Raw genomic sequence first — 18813 nt, 5'->3', positions numbered from 1 at the left:
CACTGCTTTACTTCTGCCAGTACCTCGTCTCCTACCTTCCAAACTTTACAGACGCTCTCCTGCGAACCTTGCAGAACTAGCCCTTCTGAAAGAAAGGATATTGCGGAGACATGGCTAGGCATCATGGACGACAAAGTGTGCTACGTTTGTTCATATTGAGATGGTATTGGTAATTTAAAAGCCTTGTCTGTTTTAAGACTGCAAACACGAATAAAAAACGATCTTCTGCTCATCTCAGAAATGTCACATGGGTGGGAATCATGCAGAGGAAATAAAATAATCCACATAAATCTCCTGTCCTGCAATGGATGAAAATAATTACACTAGTTACTAGAAACGGTTAAACGCTTCACATACAGTGACCTTAAAATTCTATAGGTTCTTTTCTTTTCCCAAGATTTATCCCCATTTAGTAAAATTTATTTCAGTTCTTAACTTTGTGGCTAGATGCTCTTTTAATACCACAATCTTCAATGTAACGTAAGGAAGAGAATATCATTAATGGCGACAGTGTCTGTGTTTATGCAGCAAAAGTATTTGCTACAGTGGAATGTAACAAATGCAAGTACTGCGTAAACAGGACAGTGTCACCATCCATGATAAACACTGAAAAGAAAAAAAAAAGTCATGGGATAGCGATATGCACTTATACATATGGGGGTAGCATCGCGCACACAAGTTACAAAAGGGCAGTGTGCATTGACGGAACTGTTATTTGTATTAACGTGATTCATGTGAAAAGGTTTCATCCGTGATTTTGGTCGCACGACGGGAATTAACGCAGAATGGTAGATTGGAGCTAGACACATGGAACATTCCATTTCAGAAATCGTTAGGGAAATCAATATTACGAAATCCACAGTGTCGAGAGTGTGCCGAGAATACCAAATTTCAGAAATTATCTCTCAGCACGAACGAGGCAGCATTAACGACCGAGAGCAGCGGCTTTTGCACAGAGTTGTCAGTGCTAACAGTCAAGCAAAAGTTCGTCAAATAACAGCAGAAATCAGTGTGGGACATACGATGAACATTTATTTCCGTTAGGAGCGTAGCGAAATTTGGAGTTAACGGGCTAAGGCAGACGGCGAAGGACGCGAGTGCCTTTGCTATTAGCGAAACATCGCCTGCAGGGCCTCTCCTGGGCTCATGACGATATCGGTTGGACTCTAGACGACTGGGAAACTGTGGCCTAGCCAGATGACCCCGATTTCAGTTGGTACGAGCTGAGGGCAGGATTTGAGTGTGGCACAAGCCCCACGAAACCATGCACCCAAGTTGTCTACAAAGCACTGTGCAAATTGGAGGTGGCTCCATAACGTCGCGGGGTGTGTTTACATAGAGTGGTCTGGGTGCTCTGGTTCGACTGAATCGATTCGATCATTGACTGGAAAAGTTTATGTCCGGCTACCATTTTCAGCCACTCATGAACCTCGTGGTCGCAAACGAAGATGTCATATCAGAGTCGATGGTTGTTCGCGATTGGTTGAAGAACATACTGGACAATTCGAAAGAATGATTTGGCCATCCGACCGCCCGACATGAATCCGACAGCCGGCCGGGGTGACGGAGCGGTTCAAGGCGCCACAGTCTGGAACCGCGCGACCGCTACGGTCGCAGGTTCGAATCCTGCCTCGCGGGTGGATGTGTGTGACGTCCTTAGGTTAGTTAGGTTTAAGTAGTTCTAAGTTCTAAGGGACTGATGACCTCAGAAGTTAAGTCCCATAGTGCTCAGAACCATTTGAATCATTTTTTTTTTTTTAATCCGACATGTGTGGTACATAATTGAGAGGTCAGTTCGTGCACAACATCCTTTACTGGCAACAGTTTCGCAAATATGGACGGCTATAGAAGCAGCGAGGTTCAACATTTCTGCAGGGGACTTCCATCAACTTGAGTCCATACCACGTCGGGTCGCTCCACTACGCCGGGAGAAAGGAGATCCGACACGCTATTAGGAGGAACCCCATGACTTTTGTCACTTCAGTGTGATCGCGCTGGAAGTGAATAAGATGACGACACAGAAACATCGCTCTTCCTGTGCTTAGTTTCAAATATGTGCGAGCATTTGTATTATGGCTACGTGACATACGGAGGTTTCGACCGCCAATGGTGGCTCGGTCGGATGGCCGAATTGATTACGGTGACTGCTCATGACAGGTGGGAAATAAGTGTTCGAGTCCCAGTCCGACATTTATTTTCATTTGTCAGTAGTGCTACTCGACGATGATATTATTGCGCTTGGGCTCCCATGGCTGATATCGGAAAGATGAGGTGGCGTTACAGTAACTAAATACAGTGGTGATTAAGGAAAACGTATCGCATTGTGAATGATTTCAGGACACTTGTGCATACCGTATCAAACGGTTCACCTTGTCCTCTTGAAGTATCACGATAAAAACTCACGATAAGCAGACCGAAGTGCGCTCACTCCCAGGTGCAATAATATTGAGCTCGACTCTTAGCTAACGCTAATACATATTCGCAATACGTAAATATATTTCATAAGAGAAGGAAAACGTGTGGGCACCTGTTGTGAATCGTGTATGCTTTGTTTTGTGTAATCGAACTTTAACTGTTTGAGTATCGTATTACCTGAGACGTAAATCCATCATTTGCTTAAAACAGCGTGGAAAACCGCCTGAAAGAAGGGTGCGCCAGCACACGATTGTTAAGTCGCAGCGCGGATTCGATCCATGCCTGGCCTACCTCCCTGTCCCGGAAACTAGCGCTCTGCCCGTTACGCTAGGCGAGCACGCCGTTGTGACCTTGACGGCAGCGGCCTTAAATAGCAAAATGACTAGACGAATTTCCTTGATCAGTGGCAGGAGAGGAAGTAAAGACTCCAGTGTTTTAAACGACGCGGCCCGATTGCTTCGTCAGGAACACCCACGTGTAGGTGACTCAGCGTTTCGAGCCGGGCAGTATATAGGGCACTGCCAAATCGGTGGGAGGCAGACGTGCTGTGTGCATCAAGGAGCTCACCTCGTTACTGCTGAAGTCTCGCTTCTCTTGTAAGTCTCCCATTTCAAAATTCTGTCAGTGTGGACCAATGAATGTTGTTCGTTGCCTAAAGTCAAAAGCACATTCTGTGTTATACAAATGAAGGGTATAAATGTCAAACTTTCTGACTTTTTAACAAAACGTGTTTCCAGTGCTATTGTGTTCTCTGTTGCATGCCCCTAGACTTGTTACAAGTGCCAAATAATGGAGAGGAAATGTTCCAAACAAACATTACGAGAAGGCGTGTGATTTTTATGCCGAGCAGTGATTTCCTCGGGAGTTCCAAGTGCTATATGTAACGGTTCCTTCCATTTAGTAGATGAATTGTATGTGTATGTGGGCGAAATTTTATTGCCAGGACACTTAGAAATGAAACAGGTCTATTAAAGCAACTGCCTACACGACACTTGTTCGTCCTCTGCTAGAGTACTGCTGTGCTGTGTGGGATACTTACCAGATAGGATCGATAGGGCATTGAAAAAGTTCAAAGAAGGGCAGCACGTTTTGTATTATCGTGAAATAAGGGAAAGGGTGTCACAAATACGATAAGCGAGTTGCGGTGACAACCATGAAAACAAAGGAGTTTACGTGGCGGCGACGTCTTTTCAAGAAATTTCAGTCACCAACTTACTCCTCTGAATGTGAAAATATTTTATTGTCACCATTCTACATAGAGAGAAATGGTCATCATAATAAAATATGGGCAAACAGAGCTCGTATAGAATGATTTAAGAGTTCATTTTTCTACACGTGCTGTTAGAAATTGGAACGGTAGAGAAATAGACTGAAGGTGGTTCGAAGAACCCTCTGCCAAGCACTTAATGGTGAACTGCAGAGTAGTCATGTAGATGCAGGAAATCTTGCTGCACGCAGTAGTTCTCAGGTTTCTTCATGCTTGTTTAAAATCGCCCGTTTGGGGCTAGTTACACGTAAGACACTTGTAATCTGCTCAGACCACTGTGTTGACCAAAATAAAAAGAGCACAGCTGTGTTTTCTATGGTGTTTCTGCTAAGCCTGGTATAGTTTGAAGAGGTAACACACAAGTTTTTGTTCATTTTTTGGGGGGTACTGTTTTTTGACCTGCAGCAGAGATTTTGCAATTATAATGAAACGAAGAAACGTAAGCACGGCCTGTGTTTGGCAAGATTTAAACAAGATTGTTGAGTTAGCTAAAGCTGTGAACACACTCCATATAATTGCAATGCATGCGGATGAATTCTTTGATTTGAAAGATGCTGCTAAAACATGGTCAATGCAAGCATGTAACATCACGAACCAAATGCAGTTTACACGTTGTCAACTTAAATTAAAGGATTAAGTAACCACTAGTACGAAAGCTAGTTAATACGTTCAGCTGAGCAGTGTAATTTACAAGGTACCTCCGTAGCCAAGGGCGCTTGAAACTAGGTTAGGCGATGTTTTGCGCGGAACTGAAGGTGTGGTAGCTGTGAAAAAGTCCTGGATTAAATTCCAAACGACCCCGCAGTATCTCGTTAAGTGAAAGACTGTAAAAGAAATTTTTTTTCATGTTCCTTACATGTGTTCCATGCTAGTCTTGGTCACAAAGACAACATCGAAACGGTAGTCTTTCACGCCATTCATTCTCAACTTTAAGTAGGTCGTCAAATCGAGAGCATTGGAAATGCGAATTTTGTGTTTTAGAAATTTTTTCGGCAAAGGAGACATATTTGCAGGGTCTTTAACAAAATATCGTCAAAAAAAAAGCGTGAGGTCCGGGTATCTAGGTGGCCGAGTACAGAATGCAGAATGCAGCAAGTACGACCGATCCAACGAATCTACTTCACTGTGTTTGCTCAAAGATCGAAATTTTGAGCTTTCTTTTACATTCTGTGTAACTATTATGACGTCTCACTATGCATTAAATTGTTACTTCTGTTTGTAATTTCTGTATTCGTTTTGTGTTGCCCTGTCCATGCACATAAAGGCTAATACCACGTTTTGTACAGCTCAATACGCACTCGGATGTGCTAGATTCCCACTCTAAATATTTCCCAAACTGTTTAGAACTCGAACGTCTGATCGCTTTCACCATGGGCGTATTTATTGTCATTGTGTATGCAAAAGATGCGCCACTATTTCATACACGAAAGCGGCGTAAGAAACTAGCTATAATATAAATTTGCTCTCGTCGCGGTGTGGGGCAGAGGTAAGCCATTCGATGCCGGAGCAGAAGATGGCGTCGACTTTGTCCTAATAATTATTCTTAGTTCATCAGACACAGTAAGGAAAGAAACGGAAGTAAGATAGCATCTACAGAGGAATGCACCAAAAGAGTGTGCTCGTAGAATTAGGCGTACCGCTGATAAGCGTTCGAAGTGTGAAATCGGAATGACGTTCCGTATGCACCGACTCCCAATAAAATAGCGGAAGAAACGCGACCTGCCAAATATAAATTTTACAGTCACAAGAACAAGTTGCCGACTGTCAGTGAAATGGTACTCCAGCACTTGAGTTTATTAACAGCAATGCTTGACGTTGTAACAGCAATGCCCATACTGATTTAGGTTGATTTCGGTCTGTTTTCAGACTGTACGCAGGCATGCCTATTACGCTGTACTATTATCCAGCAAGTCCGGGTCCGAGACTGGTCCTGGCCACAGCTAAAGCAATCGGCCTAGATGTCGACATCAGACTTGTTGATCTGCTCGCGAAGGAGCACCTAAAGGAGGAATATCTCAAGGTACGTTGCTCAGGATTTTTTCCAGACCAGCTCAACTTAGAGGTACTATCTTTGTTTAATCTTTCTATTACTTCAGACAGCCATTTTCAGAACTCATGTTCATTAGTTATCTTAATGTCTGTTGTAAAGGGATTGCCGGTCGGGGTGGGTGAGCGGTTCTAGGCGCTACAGTCTGGAGCCGCGCGACCGCTACGGTCGCAGGTTCGAATCCTGCCTCGGGCATGGACGTTTGTGATGTCCTTAGGTTAGTTAGGTTTAAGTAGTTCTAAGTTCTAGGAGACTGATGACCTCAGAAGTTAAGTCTCAGTGCTCAGAGCCATTTGAACCATTTTGCAAAGGGATTAAAAAGTCACCCCAAGAGTACTTGGCAAAATTTTACGAGGGCTATTTGGAAAGGAAGATTCGATCGGTCACGAATGGAAACCACAGTGAAAATCAAAAATGTTTTATTTGGAGCACCTTCCAGCTACTTCTCTACATAGTTGCCGCTCCGACTTAGACATTGGTCGTAGCGTCGTACCAACTTCCCAACACTCTCGCCATAGAATTCAGCCGCCTTTGCTTTCCGCCACTTCTCTACGCTGGTCTGCAGTTCTTTGTCTGTGGCAAAATGCTGTCTTCATAGCCAGCGTTTCGTGTGAGCAGAGACGACTGTCAGAAAGGGCGGTATGGTTGGTGATCAAACACTTCCCATCAAAAATGGTGTCCTGAAAGCCCCTGCAGTGTGCGGCCGGGAACTGTCATGAGGAAGGAAATGCATGACAGGAACGTTTGTGGGGGTTGCGTGAAATCAGGCGTAACCTCGCAGCGGGCAGCAATACTTGGCGGGAGGCACTACTGTCCTAGGCATCTTTACGTGCTCACTGTGCACTCACAACTGAAGAGAGCGACAAGACGTGATCGACAGTCATACTAGACACACTGCCCAACACATCCGTGCAAAGCTTCATCAGATTTTGACTGTTTCGCGACCTATTGTACCTTACTTTCTGAGTAGCCCTCCTATACTGAATAGACAAAACGACGTTAATATTTTCCTGTTAACCACACACGTGGTTTGATACAGCTCTCCACGTGTTCTGTGCCAGCTTCTTCAGCTATACATAACTACTGCAACCCACATCCAGTTAAAATTGCATAACAGTATTTAAGCCTCTGTCGCCCTTTACAATTCTTAATCCCCACATTTCCCTCCGTTGCCAATCTGAGAATTATTGATGCCTCAGGATGTTTCCTATCGACCGATCCCTTCTTTTAGTCGAGCTGTGGTACAGATTTCTGTTTCCCCCAACTCGCTTCAGTACTTCCTCATCAGTTATCATATCCACCCATCTAATTGTTACAATTCTTCTGTAGCACTTCACTGCAAAACTTTTATTCTCTTCATTTGTGAACTGTTTATTGTCAATGTGTCACTTTAGTACGAAGCTACCCTCCATGCACAGTCTTTCGGAAAGGGCTTATTAACATTTACATTTATATTCAAATCCTCTTTTCTTTCTCTAGCCAGTCTACATTTTACATCCTCTCTAGTTCGACAGGAGAGAAATTCTCTCTTAACAGGACATCGTTTATAATCATCCATATATGATCAGCACTGAAAAATTATTCTATGTTATCCTCTTGCGTAGATTATATGAACTGCTGTCTCAAAGATATTTATATATACCAAGGACTATTATTGGGCGTCAAATATTTTAGATTTGTTTACATATAGTATCTAGTAAAAACACGTTTCACTGAGTTGAGACATTATATATTGTTCGCTTAAGCTATGATTAAAATTTAAAATATGACCCCATAGCCAAATACCCAAACGATTCAGGTCCAATTAACGGGGACGCCACTCTCCAGACCTCCTCCACCAATCCACCTCCCCTAAAACGCTGTGCTGAGGTACTGCCTCATGGTCTTCAGAAAATCGGGTGCTCCTCTTCTGTGGGTCGGACATTCTGATACTATTTTTCTGGACTAGTTTCTGGTGTGGCGTGTGGATATGGTAGATGGTAATCACTATTGACTATTGACTATCGACAGGCTAGCTGACCGTCGCCAAACGACGATTTCTGACTAGGCGCTTTTACGTCTAAGTATGTCAGGACAAATCAAGCTCCAACAGGAAACTTAAAATGAAACTAACATCAAAAAGCTGCTAAATTTTATCATCCTTCTCTTTTTTCCAATGCTAGATTATCTAGATTCGAGAGTTTATCATATTTCCTGTTCGTCCTTCTTCGAATACGACTTTAACAAGGCTTCTTACGAGTAGTTTGTATCCCTTGTTTGTTTTGTAGTTAATCTGTTCACTTAATTTTTACGTCTTCCTGTAGCGCGACATTTCGAATGCTACATGTTCCTTGTCCTACAGCTGTGCTGCTGTTTTTCGTTTTCAAAAACATTTGTTTCGTTCCAAACATACAATTTTAGAAACGTTTTGTGCAATTCTAGCATAATATTTGACACCAGCGAATTTCTGCTTCGATTTGATCGCTAAATTGTTGCTATTATGGTTTACACCATTCCTCATTAGCACGTATTTCATTTGTTCATCCTCGACTAGACTGTTGGGTGTTCTGAACATATACTATTTTTTCCTACTTTCAGTCGGAAGAGTAATACGTGATCGAACAGTGGCTCTGATTCATATCCTCTATGCTCATTCACATTTCATTTGAAATCTGTAATAACCCGCGAGTATCACCAGCCAGAACACTGAATGACTGTTTTTGTTTCAGATTAATCCAGAACATACGATACCAACTTTAGACGACGACGGCTTTATTATATGGGACAGGTAAGCTACATTTATTTACAGTTGTTTTCTCATGTGGTGGAAATGGGTTTCTGTGTAACGTATGACATGCATGATAATACTGTGCACTTTGGCAGCCATGCGATCGCTACGTACCTCGTGTCGCAGTACGGAAAAGACGACTCTCTGTATCCGAAGGACCCAAAGAAGAGGGCGCGAGTTGATCAACGGTTGTATTTCGAAGCTACAACGCTTTTCCCACGGTTGAAGGCCATTACAGTGAGTACAGAGATTCACGACTATTGCGGATTACCAATTCTATCCTTACTCAATTCTGGGCTAGAACACATATTAACTGAATTAAATACATTGATGCAAATTAAGGGAAGCACTGGCTGTACAATTACAAAAAATGCGATGACGTGAAATATCAGAGAAATGCTGTTGGTAACACATCGGAATTCTACGTCAAATCACCTGCTTATCATGGACAGGTCATCTGAGCAGTGAAATCAGTTCAGTTCATGTATGTTCCTACGGCAGGTTAAGCCGCGCACTTTCGTCAAACAGGTGGTGCTATTTTCCGCTGGGAGAGCTTCAGGTTGTTGATTCTGGATAACAGGAGGAAAATATGACATTGAATGTTTGATATGGTCATGAAAGTGTGCTCGAATACAATGATCTGTTCCATAAGAACTAGGATTACAAAAATATCGGTAATGTGAAACCCAAATGAAATTGTACGCCACTTCGGCGTCAACATAATTAGCTGTTCGGTGGGAGGATCATATTAATAATATTTCAAACACGATTCACAATTAAATAACAAAGTTCAATAAACATTTATTTTCAAAGGTTACATTACACACTACTTATAACGAAATTATTTAGATCTTGATTGCAGCCGGGCGATCTTGGGCACCTTGCCACGGTTCGCGCGGCTCCCCCCCCCCCCCCCCCCCCCGCTCCCCTGGGGAATAGGAGTGAGTGTTATCCTTAGCTGAAGTTACTTTAAGTAGTGTGTAAGTCTACGGATCGATGGCCGCAGCAGTTTGGTCACATAGGAACTTACAACAAATTTGCAGTTTTCTTGATTATAAACTTTTTCCAAAAGAATACAAAATCAAATATAGAATTAGTATTTTTAAATAGGCGTCATCGCAGACAGTCACAGCCTGGCGGATTCGGTGGCCATAATACATCACCCAACAGGACCTACAGGCATGGGTAGAGGGTAGTTATATTGAAATCACTACAACGGAGTTACAGTCCGCGGCTCGTGGTCTTGCGGTAGCGTTCTCGCTTCCCGCACACGGAGTCCTGGGTTCGATTCCCAGTGCGGTCAGGGAATTTCTCTGCTTCGAGATGACTGGGTGTTGTGTATCTTTCATCATCATTCACTCGCAAGTCGTCGTAGTCGCGTTAAAGAACTTGGGCAGCGGCGGCCACCAATGCCATAGACTCATTATTATTATTAACGGACTAACAACTAAGATTACGTTTCAAACATAAACAGCGCACCAATAAAAATTTTTTGAAGTAGTAAGCTAAAACATTTTAAAATCTTAAACCATAGCACGGTAGAAAATACCTGCAAATATCAAAATATTTTGAATACTGGTCTTGGATTGGCATTAACGGCCACAAATACAATGACGTAAAAAATCGCAACAACAAGGAGGAGTTGTGCGACATAAACGAAAGTTGGTGGATGTGTGTCTACAGCTCAGACCGAGCGAGGTGGCGCAGTGGTTAGCATACTGGACTCGCATTCGGGAGGACGACTGTTCAATCCCGTCTCCGACCATCCTGATTTAGGTTTTCCGTGATTTCCCTAAATCGTTTCAGGCAGATGCCGGGATGGTTCCTTTGCAAAGGCACGGCCGATTTCCTTCCCAATCCTTCCCTAACCCGAGCTTGCGCTCCGTCTCTAATGACCTCGTTGTCGACGAGACGTTAAACACTAACTACCACCACAGCTCGGAGATGACGTCTGTTCAGATTTCGAAGCAGTCGCACAAAGTGCCGCTACTAGCGCCACTACGAGGAAGCAAATTAGGTTTAATATAAATACACGCTCAGTCGGTTGTGAGCGTTAGTTACCTTTGAGACAGGACGTGGTGAGCTGATGTTAGTCTAGAATGCCTTAAAGGCGACAGAGACGCTATTATGAACTCATTATCAGCACCTCACTGAGCTTGACCGATATCTGTTATACGGCTACGAGAAACTGGATGTTCCTTCTGCGACACTGCAGAGAGAGACATGGCAGGGGTGTAGCCACTGTGCATGACTGATAGCAGCGGTCATCACGACAATGTGTGGTCGCAAGAAGACCATGTTCCGGACAGCACGTAACATCATCGAGAGGGAAGACCATTGTGTTCAGCGTATGGCTGTGTCGCATCGTACTGCACCTGCAGCAGCACTTTGAGCAACAGTTGGCACCACAGTGACACAACGGACTGTTAGAAATCGTTTACTTCGACAGCAAGCGCCCTGTAACGTGCACTCCACTGACCCCAAACCACCACCACTACGACATCAGTGGTGTTAAGCGAGAGCTCACTGGAGGGCAGGTTGGAGATCTGTTGTGTTTTCTGATGAAAGCTGATTTTGCCACAGCGCCATTGATGGCCGCGTGTAGGTTAGAAAAAGGTCAGGTGAAGACCTGCACAATCTGTCTATGTGCTGGACAAACTGGACCTAAGCTCTGAGTTATGGTCTGGAGTGCAATGTCGCAGGAGCATTCTCGTGATTATCCCACGCACCCCGACTGAAAAACTGTACTTCAGTCTGGTGATTCGACCTGTTCTGCTGCCATTCATAGAGAGCATTCCAGGAGGTGTTTTCCAACAGAATAACGCTCATCCACATACTGCTGTTGTAACCCAACGTGCTCTACAGAGTGTCGACATTTTGCCTTGGCTTGCTCGATCACCAGATGTTTCCATTCGAGCACATATTGGACATCATCTAACTACAAATTCAGCGTTTGTCGATATCGTCCCCACATTGACTGACCAAGTTCAACAGCCGTGGAATTACATCCTACAAACTGAAGTCCTGCACCTGTACAGCACAATGCATTCAACATTCTGGCGGTTACATCGGTTATTAATGGACCAGCATTTCATATTTGCGATGGCTCATCTGGCACCTACATTAACCTTGGATCTTGCAGTGTTATTTACATAAATATGTTACCTAGAGACATGTTCTACATTACTTATGTGTTGGTGTTGCGATTTCTTCCGTCAGTGTAATTTAAATCCTGATTTTTTTTTAAATTCAATCTCTTAAAGAACATTCCAATATGGTTCCAGAAGACCTCTACTTTAAACAGCCCTGATCATAATAAATGAAATTAAAAAGGTTAACCTAAAAACAAGTACCTTCTTGAGGTTTAATTACTACAAGAAATTCTGAACGGTAACGACCAGCTATGCAGTAAAATTTATACTGATTTGGTTAACTACAATTAAATGGAAAATGCCGTATAACAGCCCTTCAATAGCAGCTGCTGTTTCTGGATCCAACTGTTTAATGGAACGGGTATTACACCCACTGCTGAATGCGCTGCGATGATTCCAAAATCTCATTCAGGCTGCACAGCAGCTTTACAACTTAACAAACACAAACTTTTCTGCGCTATAAAGGTGTTCTAATCAGTTTGGCCAATATTGTGAAGTCACATAATTCTCAAGATTACGATAACCAACGAATGGAACAGCTTTCCTCTCCAAAATGCTCTAAGAGAATACATTGTAACCTGAAAACAAACGCTAAGAAAGTTCTCTCAACAGCTTGGTGTTAACTAACGATCAAATGTTAGTTACAAAATACCAGACGCACAAAGGTTGTCATGTGTATGCATTGCATTACATTCACCATAACTGACAACTTACGACATAATAAGAACACCAGCGGAATCAATTACCATTTAAATTAGTAATGTTTCCTACATTGCAAGAGAGCCGGTTATACAGTTCTATAATCAATTTACAAATTAGTCACACGCTGGTAAACCACATAAAAACCGCAGCACTTCATTACACGAACATCAGTTTTAGTCCTGACAAATAGCTGTGTCAATTAATACGTGCACATGCCCGGTACAGACAGTTAACATCAGAGTGCATGAAATCCAGAGCAAGGCGTTCCGCTGACGAGGGCCACACAGTACATCCCAGAACCGTGCAGGTGAGCTGGTATACTACCCCGAGTGGCAAGGCGCCTCAAACCCACTCCCATATTCACTCCACAAGAAGTGGTCTCGGCTCGCCGCGCTTGCATTCGGTGCTGGTGCTGACTTCCTGGTGCCTGGCTGAACCATCTCGCCACGACAGCTTCCCTTCTGTCTGATCACTGCCCGAATGCACCCTCTTCCACTCTCCGCACCCTCTACTCCACCCCGGCGTGGCTCTGTCGAAGATAACAACAACCGTCTGGAAATAAGTTCCATAGGAGCCCACATGTCTCAGCAATCAACTCTTCTTTTACATGTCAAGCTGAAAGCCATGGACTGAGACAGTCTGGTAGACACAGTATGTCTTGACTTCCGAAAATCATTTGACTCAGTACCGCATCTGTGCTTACTTATCGAAAGCACCGTCGTAAGAGGTATCGAACGGAATTTCAGACAGGGGTTAGCATTTTTGGTAGGGAGGACGAAGCGTGTTATCAGAGATACAGAGTAGAAGCAACTTCGTGTGTGCTCCAGGAAAGTATATGTCCCTTGATGTCCGTGTTCTACATTAATCTTGCGATCGATATTAATGAAGTTTTCTACAATGAAGTGTAATATGAGAAGAGCTGCACAAGTATTCAGTCAGATACTGATAAGTTTTCACAGCGGTACTAAAATTGACAACCTGCTTTAAGTGTTCAGAAACATACAACTGCGCGCTTCACAGAACGAACATACGTAGTATCCTACAGTAAAAACTTTGAGGTTTGCCGATGACATTGTAATTCTGTCAGAGACAGCAAAGGACTTGGAAGAGCAGTTGAACGGAATGGACAGTGTCTTGAAAGGAGGATATAAGATGAACATCAACAAAAGCAAAACGAGGATAATGGAATGTAGTCTTATTAAGTCGGGTGATGCTGAGGGAATTAGATTAGGAAATGAGACACTTAAAGTAGAAAAGGAGTTTTGCTACTTGTGGAGCAAAATAACTGATGATGGCCGAAGTAGAGCAGATATAAAATGTAGACTGGCAATGGCAAGGAAAGCGTTTCTGAAGAAGAGAAATTTGTTGACATCGAGTATAGATTTAAGTGTCAGGAAGTCGTTTCTGAAAGTATTTGTATGGAGTGTAGCCATGTATGGAAGTGAAACATGGACGATAGTTTGGACAGGAAGAGAATAGAAGCTTTCGAAATGTGGTGCTACAGAAGAATGCGGAAGATTCGATGGGTAGATCACATAACTAATGAGAAGGTATTGAACAGAATTAGGGAGAAGAGGAGCTTGTCTTACAACTTGACTAGAAGAAGGGATCGGTTGGTAGGATATGTTCTGTGGCATCGAGGGATCACCAATTTAGTATTGGAGGGCAGCGTGGAGGGTAAAAATCGTAGAGGGAGACCAAGAGATGAATACACTAAGCAGATTCAGAAGGATGTAGGTTGCAGTAGTTACTGGGAGATGAAGAAGCTTGCACAGGATAGAGTAGCATGGAGAGCTGCATCAAACCAGTCTCGGGACTGAAGACCACAACAACAACAACAACAACCTACAATTGCAACTAGCTGCAGCTAGAATCGATCAACTCATGCAAATATTTGGAGGTATAAATTTGTAGTGATGTAAAATGGAATGACTATATAGCCTCAGTCGTAGGTATAGCAGGAGGCAGAAACCTAGGAGAGTGCAATCGGTGTACAAAGAAGATTACTTACAAATCACTCATGTGACCCATCCTAGAATACTCCTCAAGTGTGTGGTACACGTACCAAATCGAACCAACAGGGGATATTGAACGTATACAAAGAAGTTCAGCACGAATGGTCACAGGCTTTTCACGCACGTTAGAGTCCTACGGAGTTAAAGAAAAAACTGGACCGGCATAGAGATGAAGACAGATTCATTACCAGAACCGGCTTTAAATGATGATGCTAGGAATGTACTACAACCCCACACGTATCGCTCCCATAGGGATCGCGGGGATAAGATTAGACTGATTCTACACCAGACGTTCATTTCCATTTTCCTTAAATGATTATACATTACTCTTTTACCTTTTAGGACTGCAAAAAAAAGTATGTTGGTAGCATACTGGTAGCTGGAAATTCAAGTAAAGAGCGCTGATATGACATTACTCATACATGATGATCATTTGTTGCAACCAAATAAGACGTATTAAATATCTTCTTCTTTGCTGCAGAAGAAGTTGTTTGTTCACATTGAGTGTGTGGAACAAATGTTTCTTGAAGCTTGTATGATTTGATTCCCATTAAAAAATAGTCACAGAAAATTTGCGGAATTTAGTAGCAATCTCACATACATTACTCTTGTACTCAGTGGAGATCACTGCTGTGGCCGTATCATAATACATTCCATGTCCAAACATGTTATCAGTAAATTCAATCTGCTGACACTTGTCTGGCATTTCAACACGTATGGCACCAAGCCTAGCAAACTAGTAGATATCCTTCTAGTCAAGGTGTATACATTGAGTAAGTTTGCATACTATCTCGATGCAGTTAACCAACTGTAACTCTTGCGCTGTGCCGTAAAATTTTGTGTACGAAAAGGTATGATATAAAACAAATGAAACTGATGACGCTAATTTGTATTCTACTAGATATGTTTTATAAATAATGGCACGCCGCCAGTGGTGACCAAGCGGTTCTAGGCGCAACAGATTTCCTTAGGTTAGTTAGGTTTAAGGAGTTCTAACTTCTAGGGGACTGATGACCCCATAGTGCTCAGAGCCATTTGAACCACTTTTTAAAATGATGGCATCCTTCAAAAACGGTGCCCATTTTATTCCACATAAATCTGCATTCGTTCATTTCATTGTTCAAAACATAGGTGCATGTTGTAATTCTTCAGGCTTTCACAGTGAACTAATGACATCTTGGGATATGTGCATATTGTTTTGCGTGTATCTGAAATTTTTGTCTTTGAGTGGAGTGCAGACACACGTCCTTGGTAAACTGTCTCTGTGTCGGCTTCGATAAATTTTATTATAGTATCAACACAACTAAGTGTCGGGAAAATGTCGTGTATTAGTACGCCACGACAAACATTTACTTAGAATGGCTCTCTTGTATCGGTGCTGTATTGCACACATTATACATATATATTGTATTCTTCGCAGTTTCCACTACTGTTTCTGGGTAAAAAAGAAGTAGAGCCAGATACGAAGACAGCCCTCTACGACGCCTTGGGACTCCTTGAGAAGTACCTGGAGCCGACGGGCTGGGTGGCTGGAGACGGCGCCACCATCGCCGACATCGCCTGCGCCGCCACGGCTTCCAACCTTCTGGTGAGTTCACACAGCGCCTCTGCATCCAGATCCACTCGTTCACGAGAGCAGTGCCACAAATCGCCATGTTCCCGCGGCTATGGGTCTCGATATTCTTAAATTTTATCAGCCTTTCCAAAAGAAGAGTGAGCAGTGAAAAAATACACTGGCTGAAAAAAAAAGGAGAGAGAGAGAGAGAAAGGAGCACCCAGAAACAATGAAGGAAATGAAACAAAATTTCACGGGTTTAGAGGGTATGTGATATTATTTCAGGAATTGCAATGTCAAGTCAAATTCACAGATAACTTAACAATATGAGACTACTTATCGGACTGCAAAGGCTGTAGCCTGGGTGCATCCACTGGTTCGGCTGGGAAGGGTGTCACAAAGCTGTTTTATCTTCTGAGGCAAGTTGGCTCACAACTGTTGTAAATGGACCTTAACACTGACACTGGGTCACAACTGACATCCGAGGTGGTGTCACACACGTTCTATCAGAGGCAGATCTGGGGACCTTGCTGACCGTTGTTTCATCATATTTGCCTCAATCACTACCAGCCCTGACCTGAAGTCATATTCGACATTAGGTAAAAAAACTTGTATCACCTGATGACACAACTAAATTTTGGAATCGAGTTGTAATCAATAAAATGTGTAAGGCATTCTCTGGTGAATTTAAACACATTGCTGCCCTGTTTGTAGAGATAAAATATTACAATTTTTTATATATACAAGAATATAGTGCAAATAAATTCCTATAAAGAGGGTGGGATTAACTCATCTAAGATCGATTTTGAATTAATTTTTTTCGAGATTTATCCTGAAATATTATAAGTGCATATAAGTGAACATTGTAAGATCAAAAGTACGTAAATTCGTTATAACAGTTCGTTAAAGGTGTTGCTAAAATGTCCAGAGAGCACAAACTAGCTACTAAACGAATTTAATTGATATAACGGAAGATACTAGTCTTTCCTGTTAGAGATGTTACAACTGTCACTGAACTAATCGACGAATTTTATTGCGTTACCCGTCAACAGTTCTTAAACAAAACAAAAGAAAGTGATTTTTAAAAGCAGAGTCAAAATGAAATACATTTTTGCGTTTAAGTAACGAAAAAAGAGTAAAAATTATACTTACTTTAGACCAAGCCCCAGTTATAAGAGTGGTACTGCTGGAATACATATTTTATTTTGTAATTATGCCATTAGTTATAGGGCGGAATAAGCGATAGCACAAAGGCATCTTTTGTAATCGGAGTAATTGGGCGCTGTTAGAAAATAATTGATCAGATAAAAATTTAAACGTTGCATTGTGTAAATGAGAAAATACTTCCGGAAACCTGGACAGATAGACACATTGTTGAGCCCTGCAAGAGACACGACGGGAGTTGACTTATTACTGGAGTAACTATGGAACAGTAGATGTTAAATGGGAAAGAGTACGCGACATACGAGAGAGGGTAGCGAAGATTATACAGAATCATGGTTTAACAGGTATTCAGGGACGATGTCATCGACTTGAGGGGCCAAGAAATTAATAGCACCAAATGAATGACAAGAATGATGAGCGGGACGATGTCATCGACTTGAGGGGCCAAGAAATTAATAGCACCAAATGAATGACAAGAATGATGAGCATTTTCAAAAACGTTTGACTGTAAGACACTGTTTCAGTCATTTAAGATAAAGGGCTCAGAAGACCGCAGGGAGTCACGGGAAAGGCGATTTAAGATACAGTACAGTCCAATAAAAAGCATAATAAAAATTACCATGCTAAATCATATAGAGTATACGTCTATGTGGTGAAAATTAGTTTGCTATGCAGGTACAAGTTACAATTAAAATATAATTATAAAAGCGACATATGAAGTTCTTCGAGCTGCTGGTGGTGTGTAAATGACAAGATCACAATGCTACCTTCTGCTTACAGACATTGGTGCATCGAAATTTAAATTACACGCATAACTATTCAAATGGTAGGGTCCTTAGAATGGATATACGACGAGTTGAAGTTCGAAACACGTTATTAGTATATCACAATATATAATTATGCAGGACGTATGCGTTTATTACTTATTTTATTAATGTATGAGTGTGCTGTGTTGTCAACTCTAAACTTACAATTGTCACAATTTTTCCCCTGAAATCTATAATAAAACTTAGTTTCATCTACAATCAGTCGTTGCAACCTCTGATTTAAAATGGGTGTTGTAAGCTACTAGAACAGTTAATGGCGATCCTTACCTTTACAGTGCGGAATAGGACCAGAGCAGCAACTGTAAACCTTCAATTGCTTCCAGTCATACGCGCAATTTAAATGATTCATAAACGACTTTACAGCTGTACGACTCACACGTTGGTCTTTCTGATTTACAGGAAAGCGGCGTAGATTTCACTGCGTTTCCGAGGACTCGGAGCTGGCTGGAGCGCTGCAATCGCGATATTCCTGGCTTCGAGGAAGCCAACGCCGAGGGGGCGAAGCTTGGCGGCCAAGTTATCAGCAGCCGGCTACCGCCAAACGCCCTGGCTCTCTGAGCAGAACAGCAGGCGGAAGACGTCTCAGCACAAAAAGAAACCTAACCAAACAATTTCCTTTGACCTTATGTAATTTGTTTATTTATTATCCAACAATAAATTTCATCCAGTATGTCTTCGCATCCCTTGGTGTTTATTCATGCATCCGTCCAGAGATAGCCACAAAAGCTTTGGCATCATTAAACTTGCTAATGGCATTCTGTCCCTAATCACCCCTTTCTTGCAGCGATTGATTTGGTTGTAAAAGTTGGCATTTTGGCTGCTGATGGAATGTTCCTTAGAGAAGATGACAGTTCCAACAGTAGCACCCAGCAATGGTCAACAGATGCAAATAGCAGTTCCAT

General features: G+C 42.4%; 1 protein-coding gene across 1 annotated transcript; it reads left to right on the top strand.

The window, feature by feature from the left end:
• Positions 1-2941: 2941 nt before the first annotated feature.
• LOC126281378 (glutathione S-transferase 1-like) lies at positions 2942-18591 on the top strand. Its single transcript, XM_049980296.1, has 6 exons — positions 2942-3011; positions 5549-5702; positions 8438-8496; positions 8592-8733; positions 15786-15953; positions 18311-18591. Exons 2-6 carry the CDS (start codon positions 5562-5564, stop codon positions 18467-18469), a joined length of 669 nt encoding a protein of 222 aa, XP_049836253.1. The 5' UTR covers positions 2942-3011; positions 5549-5561; the 3' UTR covers positions 18470-18591.
• The last annotated feature ends 222 nt before the right edge of the window (positions 18592-18813 follow it).

Source organism: Schistocerca gregaria, chromosome 7 (assembly GCF_023897955.1).
Source record: "Schistocerca gregaria isolate iqSchGreg1 chromosome 7, iqSchGreg1.2, whole genome shotgun sequence".
Taxonomy (NCBI): domain Eukaryota; kingdom Metazoa; phylum Arthropoda; class Insecta; order Orthoptera; family Acrididae; genus Schistocerca; species Schistocerca gregaria.
The sequence above is the reverse complement of the archived record's forward strand: the minus strand, read 5'-3'. Positions and strand labels throughout refer to the sequence as shown.